This window comes from Lolium rigidum, chromosome 6 (genome assembly GCF_022539505.1).
Source record: "Lolium rigidum isolate FL_2022 chromosome 6, APGP_CSIRO_Lrig_0.1, whole genome shotgun sequence".
In the NCBI taxonomy this organism is placed as follows: Eukaryota; Viridiplantae; Streptophyta; class Magnoliopsida; order Poales; family Poaceae; genus Lolium; species Lolium rigidum.
The window spans coordinates 126,174,041-126,192,184 of NC_061513.1; the positions used below are offsets into that span (position 1 = coordinate 126,174,041).

Here is an 18,144-nt window from a genome sequence, read left to right on the forward strand (position 1 = left end):
ATGCTGATCGTCGTGTTCCTATCCAGGTAACTCCATGCTTTCTTTAGCTCCTTGGTGCATTCCTACTACGCGTGGGTGGCAATGTGCAATTCGATTACAACGAATTGCAAACCGAACACTACTCAGGCCCGAAGCGTTCCCAGCATCGCGCATCGACGGCAGTGGAGCCGATTCGCCGCTCGACGGCAACGGGGGCGGCGGCGAGTTCTTCTACTGCGCCATCTGCATGGAGACGGTCGCCGCCATCCTCAAGTTCAGCGTCACCTCTTGCGGCCACGAGTTCTGCTTCAGCTGCGTCGCCCAGTACGTCGCCGCGAAGCTGGGCGAGAACGCCGCGCGCGTAGACTGCCCTGATCCTGGCTGCGGCGGCGCGGGCGCCGTCGAGCCGGAGAGCTGCCGCGGCATAGTCTCCCCGGATCTCCTCGACAAGTGGGGTTTTCTGCTCTGCGAGTCCACCTTCGGTGCCGGTAATAAGGTGTACTGCCCGTACAGCGAATGCTCGGCGCCTCTTCTCGCAGATGATGGCGGGGAGGCGATCGCGCAGGCGGAGTGCCCGCACTGCCACCGCCTCTTCTGCGCCCGGTGCGCGGTGCCGTGGCACGCCGGCATCGAGTGCAGGGAGTTCCAGCAGCTCGGGCAGGACGAGCGCGGACGCGACGATCTCTTGCTCCGCCGGCTCGCCGGCCGCCAGAGGTGGCAGCGCTGCCCCAAGTGCCACATGTACGTGGAGAAATCGGAAGGGTGCAATTACATCAAATGCAGGTGCTGTTGACAAATCGCGATCTGGTCATGAATCGTTGGTTCATAACGGTGGAATGATCGGTGCTGATTCTTCAACCTTTGCTTGTAGGTGTGGATACAGCTTCTGCTACAGATGTGCATCCATGGTGTCCGCGCTAACCCATTACTGCAACAAGTGCAAGCGCTAGCCATCTGTTTGCTTTGGTACAAATAGACCTCACCACCAAGCTACCCAGTAGTATTAGTACTTAATTACTAACCGACTACTAATACTAGTACATGGCTCCATCTTGGCCATGTTATCTCTAGCGAAAACTGAAAAATCTAGGCTTGAAACGATCATCTGGATGTACAGAACTAGTACGAGCTAGAACCACAAGTGCGCTTCGCTGCGCCGGTAATGCATTCTTCACATGTTTGAGTCAAAGTTGCTGTTATTCAAAGTGCATTCACAAGGTAAGCACTATCTTGGTTTACTGAGGCAGCAAAATAACGTTAGTGTGGAAAACCCAACAGGTAGCCGCCAAGACAGATAACGTGACAGACAGCTAACACATCTTGATTGCTGCAATGTGATCTCACATGACCCTTTGCTCCCACCATGATCTAATCCTCTTTAACCAGCTTCAACTTCAGGAAGTATATATAGACGACGAATCAAGATGAAACCCAAGCACTTGTTGTTCATTCATTCTAGCAGAAAACCTTGTTAAGTTGTTGGGTTGCATTGGGTTGCACATGATGGCTCCTAGACAGCTAAAACGTAAACATCGGCTGAAACAACAGAAAAGAACTAAACACTGCAATGCAATATGTGTAAACAAAATAAATCCATCATTTGCATATCATGTGAAAGAACGGACTAATACTATATATGAATGCAACATTCGGAGATTCACTGCCAGATGCATAGTTACACTCAGAAGAACAAATTATCATTTCTGAACAATGATTAGGCAACCACTTTTACTGTGGATATACCTCAATTTTCTATACATAAGGAAGATGCCATTTTTGTGGACTTATTTTCTTATTCTTCCAGTGCTCTTCTAAACACTTCATAACACTTCTCTCGAGTGGAAAACACCTCATTCGTCTACTTTTGTTCATATATTTTAGTCATATTGATTATTCTATCATTTCTATCTGAGCCCGTAATGCATTTTTCACATGTGTGAATCCAAGTTGCTGTTATTCAAAGTACATTCACAAGGTAAGCACTCTCTTGGTTTATTGAAGCAGCAAAATAGAGTTAATGTGCAAAGCCCAATAGGTAGCCAATACATATAACATGACAGACAGCTAACACATCTTGATTGCCGCAAGGTGATCTCATATGACCCTTTGCTCCCACCATGATACAACCATCTTTAACCAGCTTCAACTTCAGGACATATATATAGATGATGAATCAAGATGAAACCCAATCACATGCTGTCCATTAATTCTAGCTGAAAATCTTGCTAAGTTGTTGGGTTGCATTGGATTACACATGATGGCTCCTAGACAGATAAAACGTAAGCATAGGCTGAAACAGCAGATAATGCAATCTGAATAACCAAACACTACAATAATGCAATCTGTATAAACCAAATAAATGCATCATTTGCATATCATGCAAAAGAACGGACCAATACTATATATGGATGCAAAATAGGGAGATTCACTGCCAGATGCATATGTATGCATAGTTACACTCATAAGAACAAATTATAAATTTCTGAACAATGATTAGGCTACCACTTGTACTGTGGATATACCTCAATTTTCTATACATAAGGAAGATGCCATTTTTTGTGGACTTATTGTTTTGTAAGCTGCATATTTCTTGTATCCCTTCCATTTGGGTGAGTTTCTTGCTATGTAATTGTCCTATGTTACTTCTGCCATTCGAAGTTCAATATAATAGTTTCTTGTATGTCTAATTCTTTACTTAATGAAATGCCTACTATATATATTCAGAAACACAACAGATTTATGTAACTATGTAAGTGTTACTCTACTGGTTACTATGGCGCATGGGTATGTTGGTCCGGACTTTCTTGTGGTGGATCCTCTATGCAGGTGGCGAACGTTGGTCATAGCGCCCCCCAGATGCCCTGTTTCCCTCTTCCACGCGGTAGTGGCTAGAAGTTGGGCAGAGTCGAGCATTTTGTCCTTTCTTGTCATAGTGTAGCAGGTTTGGGCGCTAATCCCATAAATTAGAGATGTTCTGCCTAAAGGAATTGGATCGGCCGCTTGGTCTTTCTTTTGTGCAGTATGATACACCTCTCCCTCGTGTATTCTAGAAAAAAAAAACTCTACTGATTTGGCTCTGCTTCTACCTGTTTGCAAGGAGAACTTTCTCGTTTATCCTACCTGCCAGCTGATGATGACTGCCATTCGAACCACAATGATACTATCTCTTGGTTTATTCTGCCTATAACATAGGACTAGATTGATCCAGCGCGCTCTGCCGCGCCTTCCACCGGTACCCACGTCTAAATTTTGTGGCGTGGCTATTCCTTTGTCCGCATGTTCATTGGTTTGGCTATTTCTTTGTCGGCACCGTACATTGGTTGTTTCTGGCTCGCTGAATTTTGTCCCTAGTGCAACACGGTGGGTCCCAACACGTTTTGTACTTCTTCCGTACCATTAATATAAGATGTTATTACAACCAATATATGAGTATATTTTTTGTAATAACATCTTATCTTATGGGATAGAGGTAGTAGTTAGTAGGAACAATTAACAAATGGAGCATTACAGTTTTCCCTCATATGAGTCTGTAAAAGCTATAACAGAAGTATAAATAAGAAAATATAGCACATTTATTTCATCACAAATAATATATGCCGCAATCGCAATTCTAAAATAACCACAACATTTCACAGTAATATACAGTGTCAACATTTGAAAGATAATGCACATTCTGGTGTCTAATTCCAATATCAACATTGTGCTTCAATGTCGAAGTGGGTACAGGCTTGGCATGGAACATGATCATCAATTCAATTGACATCTTAGATGTCTTATGGTGCTCAACAAATTCTAGGTAAAGTCGATAGAGTTCAATTTACTCTCAGGCTCACAGTAAGGAATAGTGGTGATATGTTCACTTGATCATTCCACACCTTCTACATACTAAACTGGCACATAAGAGATAATTTTCGTTTCATGAGAATCTAAGCCAACATTCACTAATATAAGACCACTGCACAACAAATCGGCAATTAGTATAATTATATGCGTCATAGTAGCAGTTAGAAAAGGCAATATAGATAATCAGTATGGCCAAATTCACAAACTGATGGTCTGCAAACAAATCATCTGGATGTAAGAAGATCTACCCTCTTTCCGCTGGCATTTTCCAGTATTCATTAACCAATCAACCAATTCCGAACCACAAAATCCAAGGCCAAAAATACATGCGCCCGTAAAGCAACAAAGAGATGAAGTGTGAGCAAAAAACAGGTATGTATTACGCATAAGAATGTGTTTAGCATGTCACCAGCTAGCCATACTTCCTAGGCGTGTTTTATGCATAAGAAGGGCATAACATAACATCAGCTTAGCCATACTTCCCTGATACTGCACACCATATGAGCACTAAAGTACAAGAAAAACTAATTGGACTACACATTGCACTCCTGAACAAATTTTCTAAAGAGTAAGTTGCAAATTATTCAGAGTTTAGGCATCATACGTACGTTTAATGTTGAGGAGCAGAAGGGTTAGATTTACCATGAAGACAGTGCATTGGGAAAGCACACAACATCTCCTCATTTTTGTCTCTCTGAAAACATCCTTTAGTTGTCTTGTGATCACTACTTATAAGATTCGTTTGTATTTTTATCCATTCAAGTATATATATTTTGGCTTTACCTAGCATTGTTTATTTGCTTAATTAGACACGTAAGATGCTAATAACCAGAAAGTGATCATCAACACGTAGAAATTACACTACATCAGATAGACACGTGCACGCATCAGAAAGTCATCAACACGTAGAAAAAGATGTGCTAGTACGTTCCACGCGTGTGTGCATCTGTTATTAGGAGAGAAGACAAACAAACAAAAAATGTACCTACTTGGCGCGATGTTGATCGTCGTGTTCCTATCGAGGTAACCCACCAACTCCATACTTTCTTTAGCCCCTTGGTTCATTCATATGACCGCGTGGGTGGCGATGTGCAAGCCGATTACAACAAATTCCAAACCGCACAATATTACTCAGGCCCGAAGCGTCCCCAGTATCGCGCATCGACGGCAGTGGAGCTGATTCGCCGCTCGACGGCAACGGGGGCGGCGGCGAGTTCTTCTACTGCGCCATCTGCATGGAGACGGTCGCCGACATCCTCAAGTTCAGCGTCAGCTCTTGCGGCCACGAGTTCTGCTTCAGCTGCGTCGCCCAGTACGTCGCCGCCAAGCTGGGCGAGAACGCCGCGCGCGTAGATTGCCCTGACCCTGGCTGCGGCGGCGCGGGCGCCGTCGAGCCGGAGAGCTGCCGCGGCATCGTCTCCCCGGATCTCCTCGACAAGTGGGGTTTCCTGCTCTGCGAGTCCGCGTTCGGTGCCGGTAATAAGGTGTACTGCCCGTACAGGGAATGCTCGGCGCCTCTTCTCACGGATGGCGGGGAGGCGATCGCGCAGGCCGAGTGCCCGCACTGCCACCGCCTCTTCTGCGCCCGCTGCGCCGTGCCGTGGCACGCCGGCGTCGAGTGCGGGGAGTTCCAGCAGCTCGGGCAGGACGAGCGCGGCCGCGACGATCTCTTGCTCCGCCGGCTCGCCGGCCGCCAGAGGTGGCAGCGCTGCCCCAAGTGCCACATGTACGTCGAGAAATCGGAAGGGTGCAATCTATCTATCTATCTATCTATCTACTACTAATAAAAGACCCAGAGGGTCTGATCCAAGCAATCTGAGACGTCCGATTAGTTTATCCGACGACTCACAGTCAACCCGTGTTTGACGGAAGCGGACACCCACGCACCATCAAATGGCAGACAACGCCATCGCCTTTTTTCCGAACCGCTCACCTAGCGGCTCACGCACGATCTCCACTGAAAACGTGAACCTCCCGTCCACTTCATCGCTGCTCCCCCGAATGGCCGAAACGCCCTCGCGCGCGGTGGCGGCGGCTCGGCTCCCGCCGCACGCCGCCCAAATCTCCGCTCGCCCGAATGCCAACACGCGCCCGCAGGTCGCTCTCCGGCCAGCTCTCGCCCACGCGGACGCTGGAGGCCGCCCCGTCCCCTTCTACCTGTCTGGTGCAGACCTTCGCGCACACCACATACCAAGCGCCATGCGTCGGTGCCGTCCCGTTCCTACCAACAGCTGCTCATGTGCAACGACGGACAGGACCTGCGTCCCGCTAAGCCACACACCGTGGCCTCTTGCTCTGGAGCCACCCGCCTGATGGCTGATACGCCGCTGCTCGCCATATACTTCTTCCTCTCCAGAGCCCTGAATGGGTGACAGTGTCCAGGTACAACTCGAGTCGCATGTCACATGTTCGACTAAATGTACACAAGAGATTTTATCATATGACATTTTGGGTTTTATCTTCTGATTCTTATTGTAGATTTAAGGAATGATAGTATTATTACATTGTTATTACAGATACAGAAAATTGCCTTTTGGTGCTTTATTAGTGTAAATGAAAGGAATGATAGTATTATTACATTGTTATTACAGAAAATCAACAAAGGTATCTCAAGGAGCTGATGTGTTAGTGTTGTGTGAACCAAACTGATGTCAGGCACCAGTATGTCGAACTCAGGGTGTGTGTGCAATTCAGGCTACTCATCCACAAAGAGAGGAAGGTGTTGATGGTGAAAATTCTTGCTTCAATAAATTGGACCTAGAGTCTTTTGTTTTCAAGGTTTGGACACTCCTACGCCTTTAGCTTTGTGATGATATCCGGAACATAGATGAATGTTCATGTGCAGTTCCTTGTGAGATGCACATCTTTATTGTGGTACCTTCTGATTCAATAATATCCTGCTTGATATGCCCTACCCAACTACATAATAAGCTGGTACGTATTAGCAGAAACGAAACCTCCAGATAAAGATGTGCCCATATATTATCATGGAAAATCCCTGTGACTTTTGGCACGTTATTTGTATTTCATCATGCTTGATTGTTGCCTTTTTCTGAAAGTCTCCATTGTTGCACGTGTTGATTCTTTGTATTTCTTTCTAAGTTTATGCATAAGATAGTCCTGAGTTTTTTCTTATTACTACGAGTGTATAGACTGGAGCTGGAAAGACTCTATCATGGAGATAAAGGTAACATCTTTGGGTTTAAATTTGGATGCTGAGAGGGGCCAAGCATCTTTCTATACTCTGATATATACGGTAGTGCCGGGCAAACAAATTTTGTTTTTTGAAGTGAATATGTGTTCTCAGTCTGAATTATAACTTTTCTGTCAATAAGAGAAATACTGACATACAGATAAGTGCTCTCTATTCCAATCTTTTTCTTGCAATTTTTTTTGGAAAGGCAACCAAATATTCAAATTCTATATTGTCTTATCTCATCATGTTCAATTTAGATTGTAAACAACTGGCATTTCCCAACTTAAAAATGTTTCTTGTCTTGCTGTCATCATGTCTGCTCATAGTTTTCAATCTACTACCGTTGTGTTTATATGAAAATCTTTTGGCTTCATGGGTATCAACCAAGCATGAATTGTTGAGGAACCGTCCATTTTGCAAGGAACTAATTGCTGCTTTAAGATAACACAACATGTTCAGCTTTTTTATGTTCCAGACTATACAGAGCTAATGAGTTTTCGTTGTGTATTTGCTTTGAGGTAGCATATTCTGGTGTGATTTTCTGTATGTAGAGTTAACAAGTTTTCATTGCTTTGTGGTAGCAGGTAATGCTGATTTCCTGAGTACTCATTTATACGTTTTTCTCTATATGACTGCAAAATAGGCACTAGATTCGGTTGTGGAGCCTTTTCTATTGATAATGTGCTATTTTTTATCCGTTTTCATTTTGTGTTACTGTCTTGCTTTGAAAATCTATTACTTTCAGGTCTTTCTGATCATAAGATGAAACAACTACATTTTTCAAATTTGCTCATGTTGGACAGCAGGTGCCGCTGAAACTGTTACATGTGTATGCATGCTTGTCATCAAGTATACATCACTACCCTTACATATTTAGCTTTTTCTTTCATTTTGTCGAGTTGTCTCCGGTGCTTTGTTGTTTCACTTCTACAATCCAAATACAAATAGTCTCCTGTGCTTATTTGTGTCGTCTTTGAATTGTTAGGTACCGGGATGCAATCACTTGATTTGTCGATGAGATCAACACCTGGCAGCCTATCAATGGTGGGAACGATCATTTACAAGGCTTGGTCATGTCAACACTGGCGTAAAAGATAAAATTTTCAATGATTTCACGAGTCTCCAACTTGCTGCTCCGCACGCAACTAAACCTGCTTCCCATGCCGGAGGCGACGCCGACCAGATCCCAGCAACACATCACATGGGAGTAGATGGCTCTGCCAGGGCAGTCGACGCTGGGGACCTAACCTCCTCCATCTGGTCTGCAGGTTCACAACCTCCATCACACTTCATAGGATATACTATTTTTGTGCTTTTGCAGAAAGTTTGGTCGAATTGTTTAATTTACAAGGTATATAGTATATATCGTATGCGTGTATGAAAACTTTTATGATTGTGGTAGTAAATTATTGGTAACCAGATGTTTGGTATGATTGCATTTGTTTCTACAACAAACAATGAGGTTCACCCCTCCTTCGTTCTATGAAGAATAATGGATTTCAAATAGGAAGCTCATATTTATATTGTATTTTGAGTAAAATATGTGGGGATTCATGTTCTTTTTCCAGTGTGACATTTGTCTTCAGCACCATAAGATTATGATACCTTGGTACTGTTATTTACTTTTTCAATTTGAATTCCTCTTCAGAAGTTGCGTCTTACATAGTCTATCTTCTATGTTCCTCTTCAGAAGTTGCGTCTCACACTGTCTCCTATGTTGGGAAATAATTTATAAATTTTAACCCTGATGGCTGTTGCCCATAGTGTGGTAAATTTATGTAAGCTCAAAAAATTGTCATGTTTTGGTGATTCAAGATGAATGGCTACTGTACCCTACTATGCATTTTGTTTGTGTTTATGTTAACTTTGTTCAGTCAGTTTTTCTTGCTTCAGAGAACTATACTTCTTTCCTATTTACAGAAGTGAATACTGTATTTGCTGAATACAGAAGTGAATACTTCTTTCCTATTTTTACTTATGCTCTTGATGCCTCTGATTTAGAAAGAGTCTATGATTCATGTTATTTATATTTAGCAGGTTAGCTGAAAGGTCATGCATGCTACTGAGTTATTGGTTCTGATAGATCTGGAGGTGCCCAAAGATAAATGGAGGTTCAGAGGTATAGTGGAAGCCCGCACCCTGAAACTGCAACAAGTTGCATCTATAAGAGATTTTTTCTTACACATAGTATACAGAAAAAACTTCAATGTGATAAAACATCTTCATTTTAGTGTTATGTAATTTTCGATCATAGTTAGCTGAACCATGTATAGCACAATCCATTGCCAGTTCAGTATCATCCTAAATGGCTTAGTTAGAAGATTAGTTCGGCAATTATATCGGCTGACAATTGTTCTGTGCTCCTTATCGGCAAATCACATTTTTGTAACAAGTTAAAAGATGTCCATGTCTGGATACCTGATGTTAGCCTTGCTACTCCTGAGCCACTCGGCATGAGACCAAGCACGGCAGCCAAGAGGAAGTTGGGTCAATTCATGGCTTGAGGCTACCGTTGCTCGACATGAGACCGAGCACGACAGCCTAGAGCAAGTTGCCGTCATCTTTATGGCTGTAAGAACCTGTGGTGTAGTGCACGCAAGGCGGGTGAGAGGCCGAGCAATCGAAGAAAGGCTGTTGTCAAGGTTGCCAGGCAGTGGAGTGACTCATTTGTATCAAACCTGCTTGAGGGGTATAGCACGTGTGCTCTGTGCTCTTTTATGTAATATGGAACGTTCTTTGAATGTTGTTGATCTCTGAAGCATATATCTCTTCAGATTGATGAAATATTTAAGTCCATAATTGTATGTACTATAAGAAGATGCCACTTTACAAAGTCATTGAGTTTAATCAAATAAAAGATGGATTTTCTATTGCATTGTTCCTTGAGACATATTACTACCATCGCCATATTGAGTTCTGTTTTAGAAATATATTGATGCTTACTTCAGTCTACTGCTTGTAATGTGGTTTAACTGATTTTTTTTTATCACTGAAGATGCGCATTGTGCATGCCAGATTACTATATAAAAGGTAAACAAGTTACCGCACCTCTTATTGATTTGTATGGTGTAATAGACCGCATGTTTCTTTTGGCTTCCTAGCATTATACTATATAACCTTGGTAATACAAGAATCTATCAGCTGCATATAGGTTTTGCACTATATTTGGCAACGTGGCTAGGTTTTGCAATATATCTGGTAACAAGGCGATTAACAATTGGGGCATAACATGAACGCAATTTCTATTCCGCAGCTAACCTCGTTTCGGGCTTCCAGCAAGGTCACAGTCGTAGCCGCTAGATCACGATCGGACGCTGCGAGCGAAGCGGTGCTCACTCGGCCACAATACAACACACGCAAGTACACGGTCCCACCGTCCACGACACAATACACGCACTCACACATGTTCTGTGCTCTCTCTTATCTCGTTCCCCTGCTGCCTCCGATGCGCCGCCGCCGCCTATTGCTCCGGCTGCCGCCGGTCGCCGGCCTAGCTCCCCCAAGGTCTCCTCCTCGAATCCCCGCCGCCACGACACGGTTCTGCCTGCGTGCGCTCCCCATGGATAACCCTGGTGATTCCACCCACCTCGCCCGATTTTCTAATTTGATTCGCGCCTGGGATGCATCCTCGCCGGAGCCGGCTTCATCCTCGTTCGTGGCGGGGTGCGTCCTCGTCCGTGGGCGTCGGATACATCCCGACGGTGTCGCCCACATCCTCGTGGCGCCAACGACATACCCGCGGCCTCGGTTACATCCCCACGGCGTCGTGCACATTCTCGCGGCCTCAGGCTTCCCCTGCTACATTGTCGACTCCCCCGGCCATATAATCAAGTTTCGCAACTAAATCGTCGAGGATTCGGTTACTCCCCCGCGTCATCGAGATCCCAATCGCCCAGGCTAGTACTTTTCCCCCTACATCGACCAGAATCTGATCTTTTATTGCCTGCGCATGTTACATTTTTCCGAGAAGAAGTGGTGGTAAGTGGAACTAGTTCTGTCGGATCATCTGTAGGATGGAAGCATTAGTAGAGGGTGTATTTTTTCTACCAGAGGTAGTAGATTTTTTTTAGAAGTAACACATCATTTTGGAATAATACATGAAGAAAGAGAAGATGGAACTTGTTATTTCTGGGGTATTTCTTGAGATTTATGTTAGTAGCTTTGGTGTACATGAAAAATGTTGATGGAAATGTTCCATCTTCTGGCTCTGCATGTTAGATGGAGTGTATGTATGTGGAAGTAGTTCCATCGGATCATATGTGGGATGGAAGCATTCAGTTGAGGGGGCTTTTTTTGTTACAGATGGAGGTAGATTATTTCTGGAAGTAACACATGTTTGCTGGAAGAATACATGCAGAAGCAGTAGATAGAACTTGTTACTTTTTCAGGCCAGAGTTTGACTTTTTTACATCTGTCAAACTGCAGATAGAGATGTTCCATCTACTGCTGGGTGTGTTTGTCTTGTTGGGTTTAGCAGGAATGTTTACATGCAAAAACATATAAACTTTTTTAGAAGATTATTTATATAGTAGGAAGTAAAGTTCTCTGGTGGAACTAAAATAGATGGTACTTTTAGTACCTCTAATTAGATGGTAAATGTCCCAGTTGTAGGCATATGGACACCATGTGTGTGTTCCGCCGCCCCCGTTCCTTCCGGACGGCCCTTTTCCTCGCCGACCTGTAGCGCCGTCTCCGCCTCTTGGGCGCTCACCTCCTCCCCCATTCCTTCTGGCCGCCCCCCCTTCCTTGCCGACCTGTAGCGCCGTCTCCGCCTCTTGGGCACCCACCTCGGGCACGGAGGAGGCGCCGCCCGTGAGTGAGCGCACCTCGCGGCCGCGGGCTGCACGCACCGACCATGGAGGATGCCCCGTCCCTGTCGCCAGTAGCATCCCTCGCTGCCTGGATTCATCGCGGTGATGCCGGTCTCATCTCCACGACGGCGTCGTTGTTTCCTGCTGGCCGGCAGCGTCCTTGTGGTCGCGTCTACATCCTCCTCATTCACCGTCACATCCTTGTTATCACCGCCAACATCACTGGTCTCCGGACACAAGACCTCCTTCACTGCTTCATCCTTGCTTCTGCTAGATATTCCTTCTGCACAGTTATTTCTGACCAAATTGTGTAGCAGTCGGTAATGTTACATGCATTGTTTGTGCTACAAAGTACATGGTGTGAAGCGTAGTTGAATTAGTAGATAGAACATGGAACCCAACCAACTATGTTAATGTAACGTTTTTGATGCAAATGGAACAACTTTTTCCATCAGGAACAAGGCCCATCAGCATTTGTTTTGTGTTACATGTACTAGTTGAATTAGTGGATGGAACCAATTATGTCCATGTAACTATTTTTTGCAGCAGATGTAACCAATGTTTCATTAGGTGTTAGGCCGATCAGCATTTGTTATTGTGTTAGATGCAGTATTTAAATTAGTGGATGGACAAATTATGTCCATGTAACCTCTTTTTGCAGCAGATGGAACCAATTTTTCATTAGTTGTAAGGCCGATCAGCATTTGTTTTGCGTTACATGCAGTAGGCTAGCACAGACAGTGATAGCAGCCACAACACATTGGTAATTGAGTAGTAAACAGTCTGGAACACACACATATTGGTTATTTATATCACCCTGTACCTGTCATTTCCTACTTCCAGTCACTAGGATTTGCCTTGTGTCTTGGTAAGGGAAGTTCAAGAAGTAATTCTGCAGCCTAGATGGTTCATCAATGTTTTCCGGTTGATAGCAACATGCATCGATCTTACTTGCCAGGACTCTTCTGGGTGCTCACCATATTTTCTAATCAACTTGGCTTGACATGTATTTGACCTACACCAACACATAACACTCTAGGCTGTGGCCTGAATTTCAGTGAGAAACTTTGTTGAAGATTATGATCACCAGAAAACAAAGCTTGGCTCACCTCACGCGGTGGAGGAGACACTGGAGGTTATCTCGGTTGCAGCCCAGGATGTGACCTTGTCAGTTAGGAGAATGAGTAGCTCCATGGCAAACTAGGAGCAGAAACGGTTGAATTCAGCGTCTTGAAATCTGGAGAAGTCCCAGGTAAAGTGTTTATTTTAGCCTGGTTTCCTCCTTTTGGCACAGACTCACCGCAAGATGGCAGGTTTCTGGCAAGGTCGGCAAGACGGCAGCTAGCTCAAGGCAAGACGGCGGGGTTCTGGCAAGGTTGGCAAGACATCGGAGAACTCATAGCAAGATGACGGTGAACTCACGGCAAGACGGTGGGGTTCCAGCAAGGTCGGCAAAACTGGCGACGTACTCCGGTGAGACCGGCAGTATTCCGGCGAGTTACATTGCCATGTTTTTAACCCGTAAAGATAATCTACCTAGTTGTTCTTCACCCAAGTCGTGATACATCGGCAAAACTGGCGACGTACTCCGGTGAGACCGGCAGTATTCCGGCGAGTTACATTGCCATGTGTTCTTTTTTCTGTTATTCCCCTCCTCTCCCGTTGAGATTCAGATGTAACAACTTTTCAGTTCTTATTCCTGTTATAAACCTTCTTCTCTCCGGTTGAGATCCATATGTAACAGCTTTGTATTATGCATGTTGTTCATCGCTGTTCCTTCAATTTGAGATCCAGATGTAACTGGATCGGGATCTGATTTTTGATAGGAAGAAAATAGGATCCGATGGGTATCAGGTAGAAAAAAAAAATCTGTTATGGACCGCCACTGGCCGGCAACGAGACTTTAATGACAGTGCGCTTTTACGTCTTTCTAATTTGGGAAGCCTGGTCCCCACGCGTTGCTATTTTTGGTATTGTCAGACTGACCTCGCGTTAGGCAGAAAACGAGGTCGACCTCGGTGTAGCATAGCCCTAACATGAAACGGGTGAAACAAGATTATTGTCCACTGGAGTACCACTCCTCAACAGGTGTCTCAATTTTGAAAATACAATCTGAGTTAACACTTAGCACCATGCGTGTGTTACTATTTTATTTTTAGAGTGTTCATTTATTTTGTTCTCACGTGAATTCAAATTATATGTATTGTTTGACATACTAAGACGTGCGTTGCACGTGCATGTTTACTAGTTACATCAAATGCAGGTGCTGTTGACAAATCGCGATCTGGCCATGAATCGTTGGTTCATAACCGTGGAACGATCTGTGGCTTATCTGCTTCTTCAACCTTGCTTGTAGGTGTGGATACAGCTTCTGCTACAGGTGTGCATCCAAGGTGTCCGCGCTAACCCATTACTGCAACAAGTGCAAGCGCTAACGATCTGTTTGGTTTGGTTTCGTTCAGATAGACCTCACCACCAAATCTACCCAGTACTCCGTATTTACTAACCGACTACTAATACTGCCATGTTATCTCTAGCGAAAACTGAAAATCTAGGCTTGAGACGATCATCTGGATGTAGAGAACCAGTACGAGCTAGAACCACGACTGCGCTTCGCTGCGCTGGTAATGCATTTTTCACATGTGTGAATCCAAGTTGCTGTTATTCAAAGTGCATTCACAAGGTAAGCACTCTCTTTTTTTTTTTTTTTTTAGGTAAGGTAAGCACTCTCTTGGTTTAATGAAGCAGCAAAATAGAATCAGATGGAAACGAGCTCCATGCAAACTTGCAAAGTAAAGACCGGTAATACTAGTAAGCTCAAGGTGCTAATTTTCGGGATTAGGAGTTCAAGGTTTTGATTCCGACGCTTACTACAACTTTAAGGTTTATTTCAGAATTTACTCATTCATGTGAGTTGCAGACCACCAGTTAAAAACACCGGACACCGCGTAGAGATGTATACTCCCGCACTACATGCTAGTCCCCTAGTCGGTCACTCCGCCGACACAACCGAAACAACACGCGTAGCTGTTAGGGCATCTCCAGCGGCGCGACGCATTTCGGACGCCCAAAAGTGATCGGCAGCGTCCGTTTGCGTCGCCCAGCGGACATATTTTGACCGCGCGTCCGTTTGCGTCTGGGTGTGCTCCCACCGGGGCGACCCATTTTTGAATTGCAACATAGTTTGATCTTCATACAATTCCTTTGGTTTTCTACCACGAGCGATTGATTCATATGAAAACCAAACATAGAAAGTACATAAAAACTATAGAAGACCTAGACTAGTTGGTTCCTGACGGGCCGGCACCGTCGTTGCGTCGCTCCGTGGCCTGCTTCTTCGCCGCCTCCCGCGCGGCCGCTATGGCTCGGTGCGCCGCCGCGTCCTCTTGCAGTGTCTGCTCCAGCCTCGCGTTGGCGGCCTCGTCCTTGAGCGTCTCGAAAGACGCGACGAGGGCCCGCTGCTCCGCCGCCTTCTCCTCCGGCGTCGGCGCATCAGGGTCATCGGATGACCATGAAATCTCCGAGTCAGAGTCCTCGGCTGCAGCGGCGGTCGCCAGCCTACGCTGTTCCAGCTCGGCGTCGACAGCCGCATGGCCCGCCCGCTCCTCCTCTGCTTCCTTCTCCGCTCCAGCCAGGGCCGCGGCGTCCCTGACCGGGTGGAGGAGGTCGGTGCTGTCGTCGGAGTCGAACCCGTCGTCGGAGCTCGAGGCCGGGGGAGGTGGAGTGGGAGGTGAAGGTGGAGGTGGAGGCGAGGCAGCCTGGCCGCGCCCGGCGCTGCTCATGGTGGATGTACTGAGTGGCGCTACGGCAGCGGCGGCTAGGGTTTAGTGCGGAGGAGATGAGATGCTGGCCCCCCCTGTTTATATAGGTGCGAGGCACGGCGACGGCCGCGCCACGCGGGGCATCGCCATTACTACGCGCGGCACGCGAGGCAGCCGCAGACTGCCGAGCGACGCCTCGCTGCCGCATGCGGCGGAGAAGACGCATCGACGCTGCGTCTGCTAGCTGCCCACGTCTACTAGCTGCGCACGCTCGCGGAAGCCGAGTCACGCCATTCACGCGGCCCTGCAAAGGCTGCGGCGCGCCGCCCGCAAGTAATGCCGCCGAAGACGAAGCAGTTGTGCCGCTGCCAGGCGGGCCCGTGCCAGGACCAAGCGGTCACTTTGCGCGTCCGCCGAGACGCAAACCTGGCGCATATTTGGGCCAGGTTTGCGTCTCTGCGGACGATCCGGTCACTTTGCGTCGCGCCGCTGAAAGTGGTGCACGACGCATTTTCGGTCACGGCGGACACAAACGGTCACTCAGCGTCCATTTGCGTCGCGCCGCTGGAGATGCCCTTAGCAGGACACGATAAACGTGACCAGATCTCGCGTGAAGGCGTGCATGACGGCCCAAAACCGACCGATATCTAGGAGCAAGGAGAGCTCGGCAAACCCTTGGGAGCTTAGAGATCTTTAAGCTTTTCTTTCATTCACCAATCATTAATTTGGCTACTTCAGACTTCAGAGGCTTAGCCATGTTAGATGTAAGGGCATCTCCAGCGGCGCGACGCAAACAGACGTTCAGTGACCGTTTTCGTCCACCGTCACCGAAAATGCGTCTGGGGCCTGCTCCAGCGGGGCGACGCAAAGTGACCGGGCCGTTCGCGGAGACGCAAACCTGGCCCAAATATGCGCAAGGTTTGCGTCTCCGCGGACGCTCGGAATCCCGCATGTCAGGGACAGCGAAATCGACCGCTTCGATTTGCTTCTTGTTCCCCTTCTTTCCTGCCCTAGTGTGACGCCACCACCCCAACCCCACCCGCCGCCGTCCGGCTGCAGCGCCGCAGTAGTCGCCGTCGGCTCCGTTCTTGCCGCGCGGGAGAGCAGGAGCGTACTCGGGCTTGGCTCCGCCGCGAACCTGCCGGCTGTTTTCGGGCGAAACGCTCCCGGTTGCGCCGCCCTTCCGCGCCGCCCACGACCTGTTCGGTCAATTGTGTCGGTAGGTTTCTTACTCGTGTTTTCGGCGCTATCGTGCGCGGTCATTGATCCGCAGTTTGTACCCACGCAGATGGACATGTGGCAGATGTTGGACAAGTTCCGCACGGAGGTCGTCGACTCCTCTTCCGACGAGCCAAGACATGGGTCCTCGCCGTGGCGATGTTGATCGTCCTGTTCCTATCCAGGTAACCCACCAACTCCATACTTTCTTGAGCCCCTTGGTTCATTCCTACTACGCGTGGGTGGCGATGTGCAAGTCGATTACAACGAATTGCAAACCGAACACTACTCACTACTCAGGCCCGAAGCGTTCCCAGCATCGCGCATCGACGGCAGTGGAGCCGATTCGCCGCTCGACGGCGACGGCGGCGGCGGCGGCGAGTTCTTCTACTGCGCCATCTGCATGGAGACGGTCGCCGACATCCTCAAGTTCAGCGTCACCTCTTGCGGCCACGAATTCTGCTTCAGCTGCGTCGCCCAGTACGTCGCCGCGAAGCTGGGCGAGAACGCCGCGCGCGTAGACTGCCCTGACCCTGGCTGCGGCGGCGCGGGCGCCGTCGAGCCGGAGAGCTGCCGCGGCATCATCTCCCCGGATCTCCTCGACAAGTGGGGTTTTCTGCTGTGCGAATCCGCGTTCGGTGCCGGTAATAAGGTGTACTGCCCGTACAGGGAATGCTCGGGGCCTCTTCTCGCAGATGATGGCGGGGAGGCGATCGCGCAGGCCGAGTGCCCGCACTGCCACCGCCTCTTCTGCGCCCGGTGCGCCGTGCCGTGGCACGCCGGCGTCGAGTGCAGGGAGTTCCAGCAGCTCGGGCAGGACGAGCGCGGACGCGACGATCTCTTGCTCCGCCGGCTCGCCGGCCGCCAGAGGTGGCAGCGCTGCCCCAAGTGCCACATGTACGTGGAGAAATCGGAAGGGTGCAATTACATCAAATGCAGGTGCTGTTGACAAATCGCGATCTGACCATGAATCGTTGGTTCATAACCGTGGAACGATCTGTGGCTTATCTGCTTCTTCAACCTTGCTTGTAGGTGTGGATACAGCTTCTGCTACAGGTGTGCATCCAAGGTGTCCGCGATAACCCATTACTGCAACAAGTGCAAGCGCTAGCGATCTGTTTGCTTTGGTACAAATAGACCTCACCACCAAGCTACCCAGTAGTATTAGTACTTAATTACTAACCGACTACTAAATACTCCGTGTAAGAACTAGAACATGGCTTCATCTTGGCCATGCTGTCTCTAGGGAAAACTGAAAATCTAGGCTTGAAAGTTGAAACGATCATACTGGTTGTACAAAACTAGTAAGAACTAGAACCACGAGTGCGCTTCGCTG

The 18,144-nt window shown here is 47.4% G+C and overlaps 3 protein-coding genes and 1 long non-coding RNA gene across 4 annotated transcripts; all 4 read left to right on the forward strand.

The window, feature by feature from the left end:
• Positions 1–929, forward strand: LOC124663248 (E3 ubiquitin-protein ligase RSL1-like). The gene is made up of 3 exons (XM_047200971.1): positions 1–26; positions 127–762; positions 851–929. Exons 1-3 carry the CDS (start codon positions 1–3, stop codon positions 927–929), a joined length of 741 nt encoding a protein of 246 aa, XP_047056927.1.
• A 3,890-nt stretch (positions 930–4,819) lies between these two features.
• Positions 4,820–14,264, forward strand: LOC124663249 (E3 ubiquitin-protein ligase RSL1-like). Its single transcript, XM_047200972.1, has 3 exons — positions 4,820–4,845; positions 4,958–5,582; positions 14,175–14,264. The coding sequence occupies exons 1-3, from the start codon at positions 4,820–4,822 to the stop codon at positions 14,262–14,264; spliced, it is 741 nt and encodes a 246-aa protein (XP_047056928.1).
• On the forward strand, positions 6,389–9,824 carry LOC124666216. Its single transcript, XR_006990823.1, has 3 exons — positions 6,389–7,867; positions 8,004–8,286; positions 9,056–9,824. It is a non-coding gene; the product is annotated as an uncharacterized LOC124666216 (long non-coding RNA).
• Positions 14,265–16,967: 2,703 nt separating the features above from the next.
• LOC124663250 (E3 ubiquitin-protein ligase RSL1-like) lies at positions 16,968–17,919 on the forward strand. The gene is made up of 3 exons (XM_047200973.1): positions 16,968–16,993; positions 17,109–17,747; positions 17,841–17,919. The coding sequence occupies exons 1-3, from the start codon at positions 16,968–16,970 to the stop codon at positions 17,917–17,919; spliced, it is 744 nt and encodes a 247-aa protein (XP_047056929.1).
• The last annotated feature ends 225 nt before the right edge of the window (positions 17,920–18,144 follow it).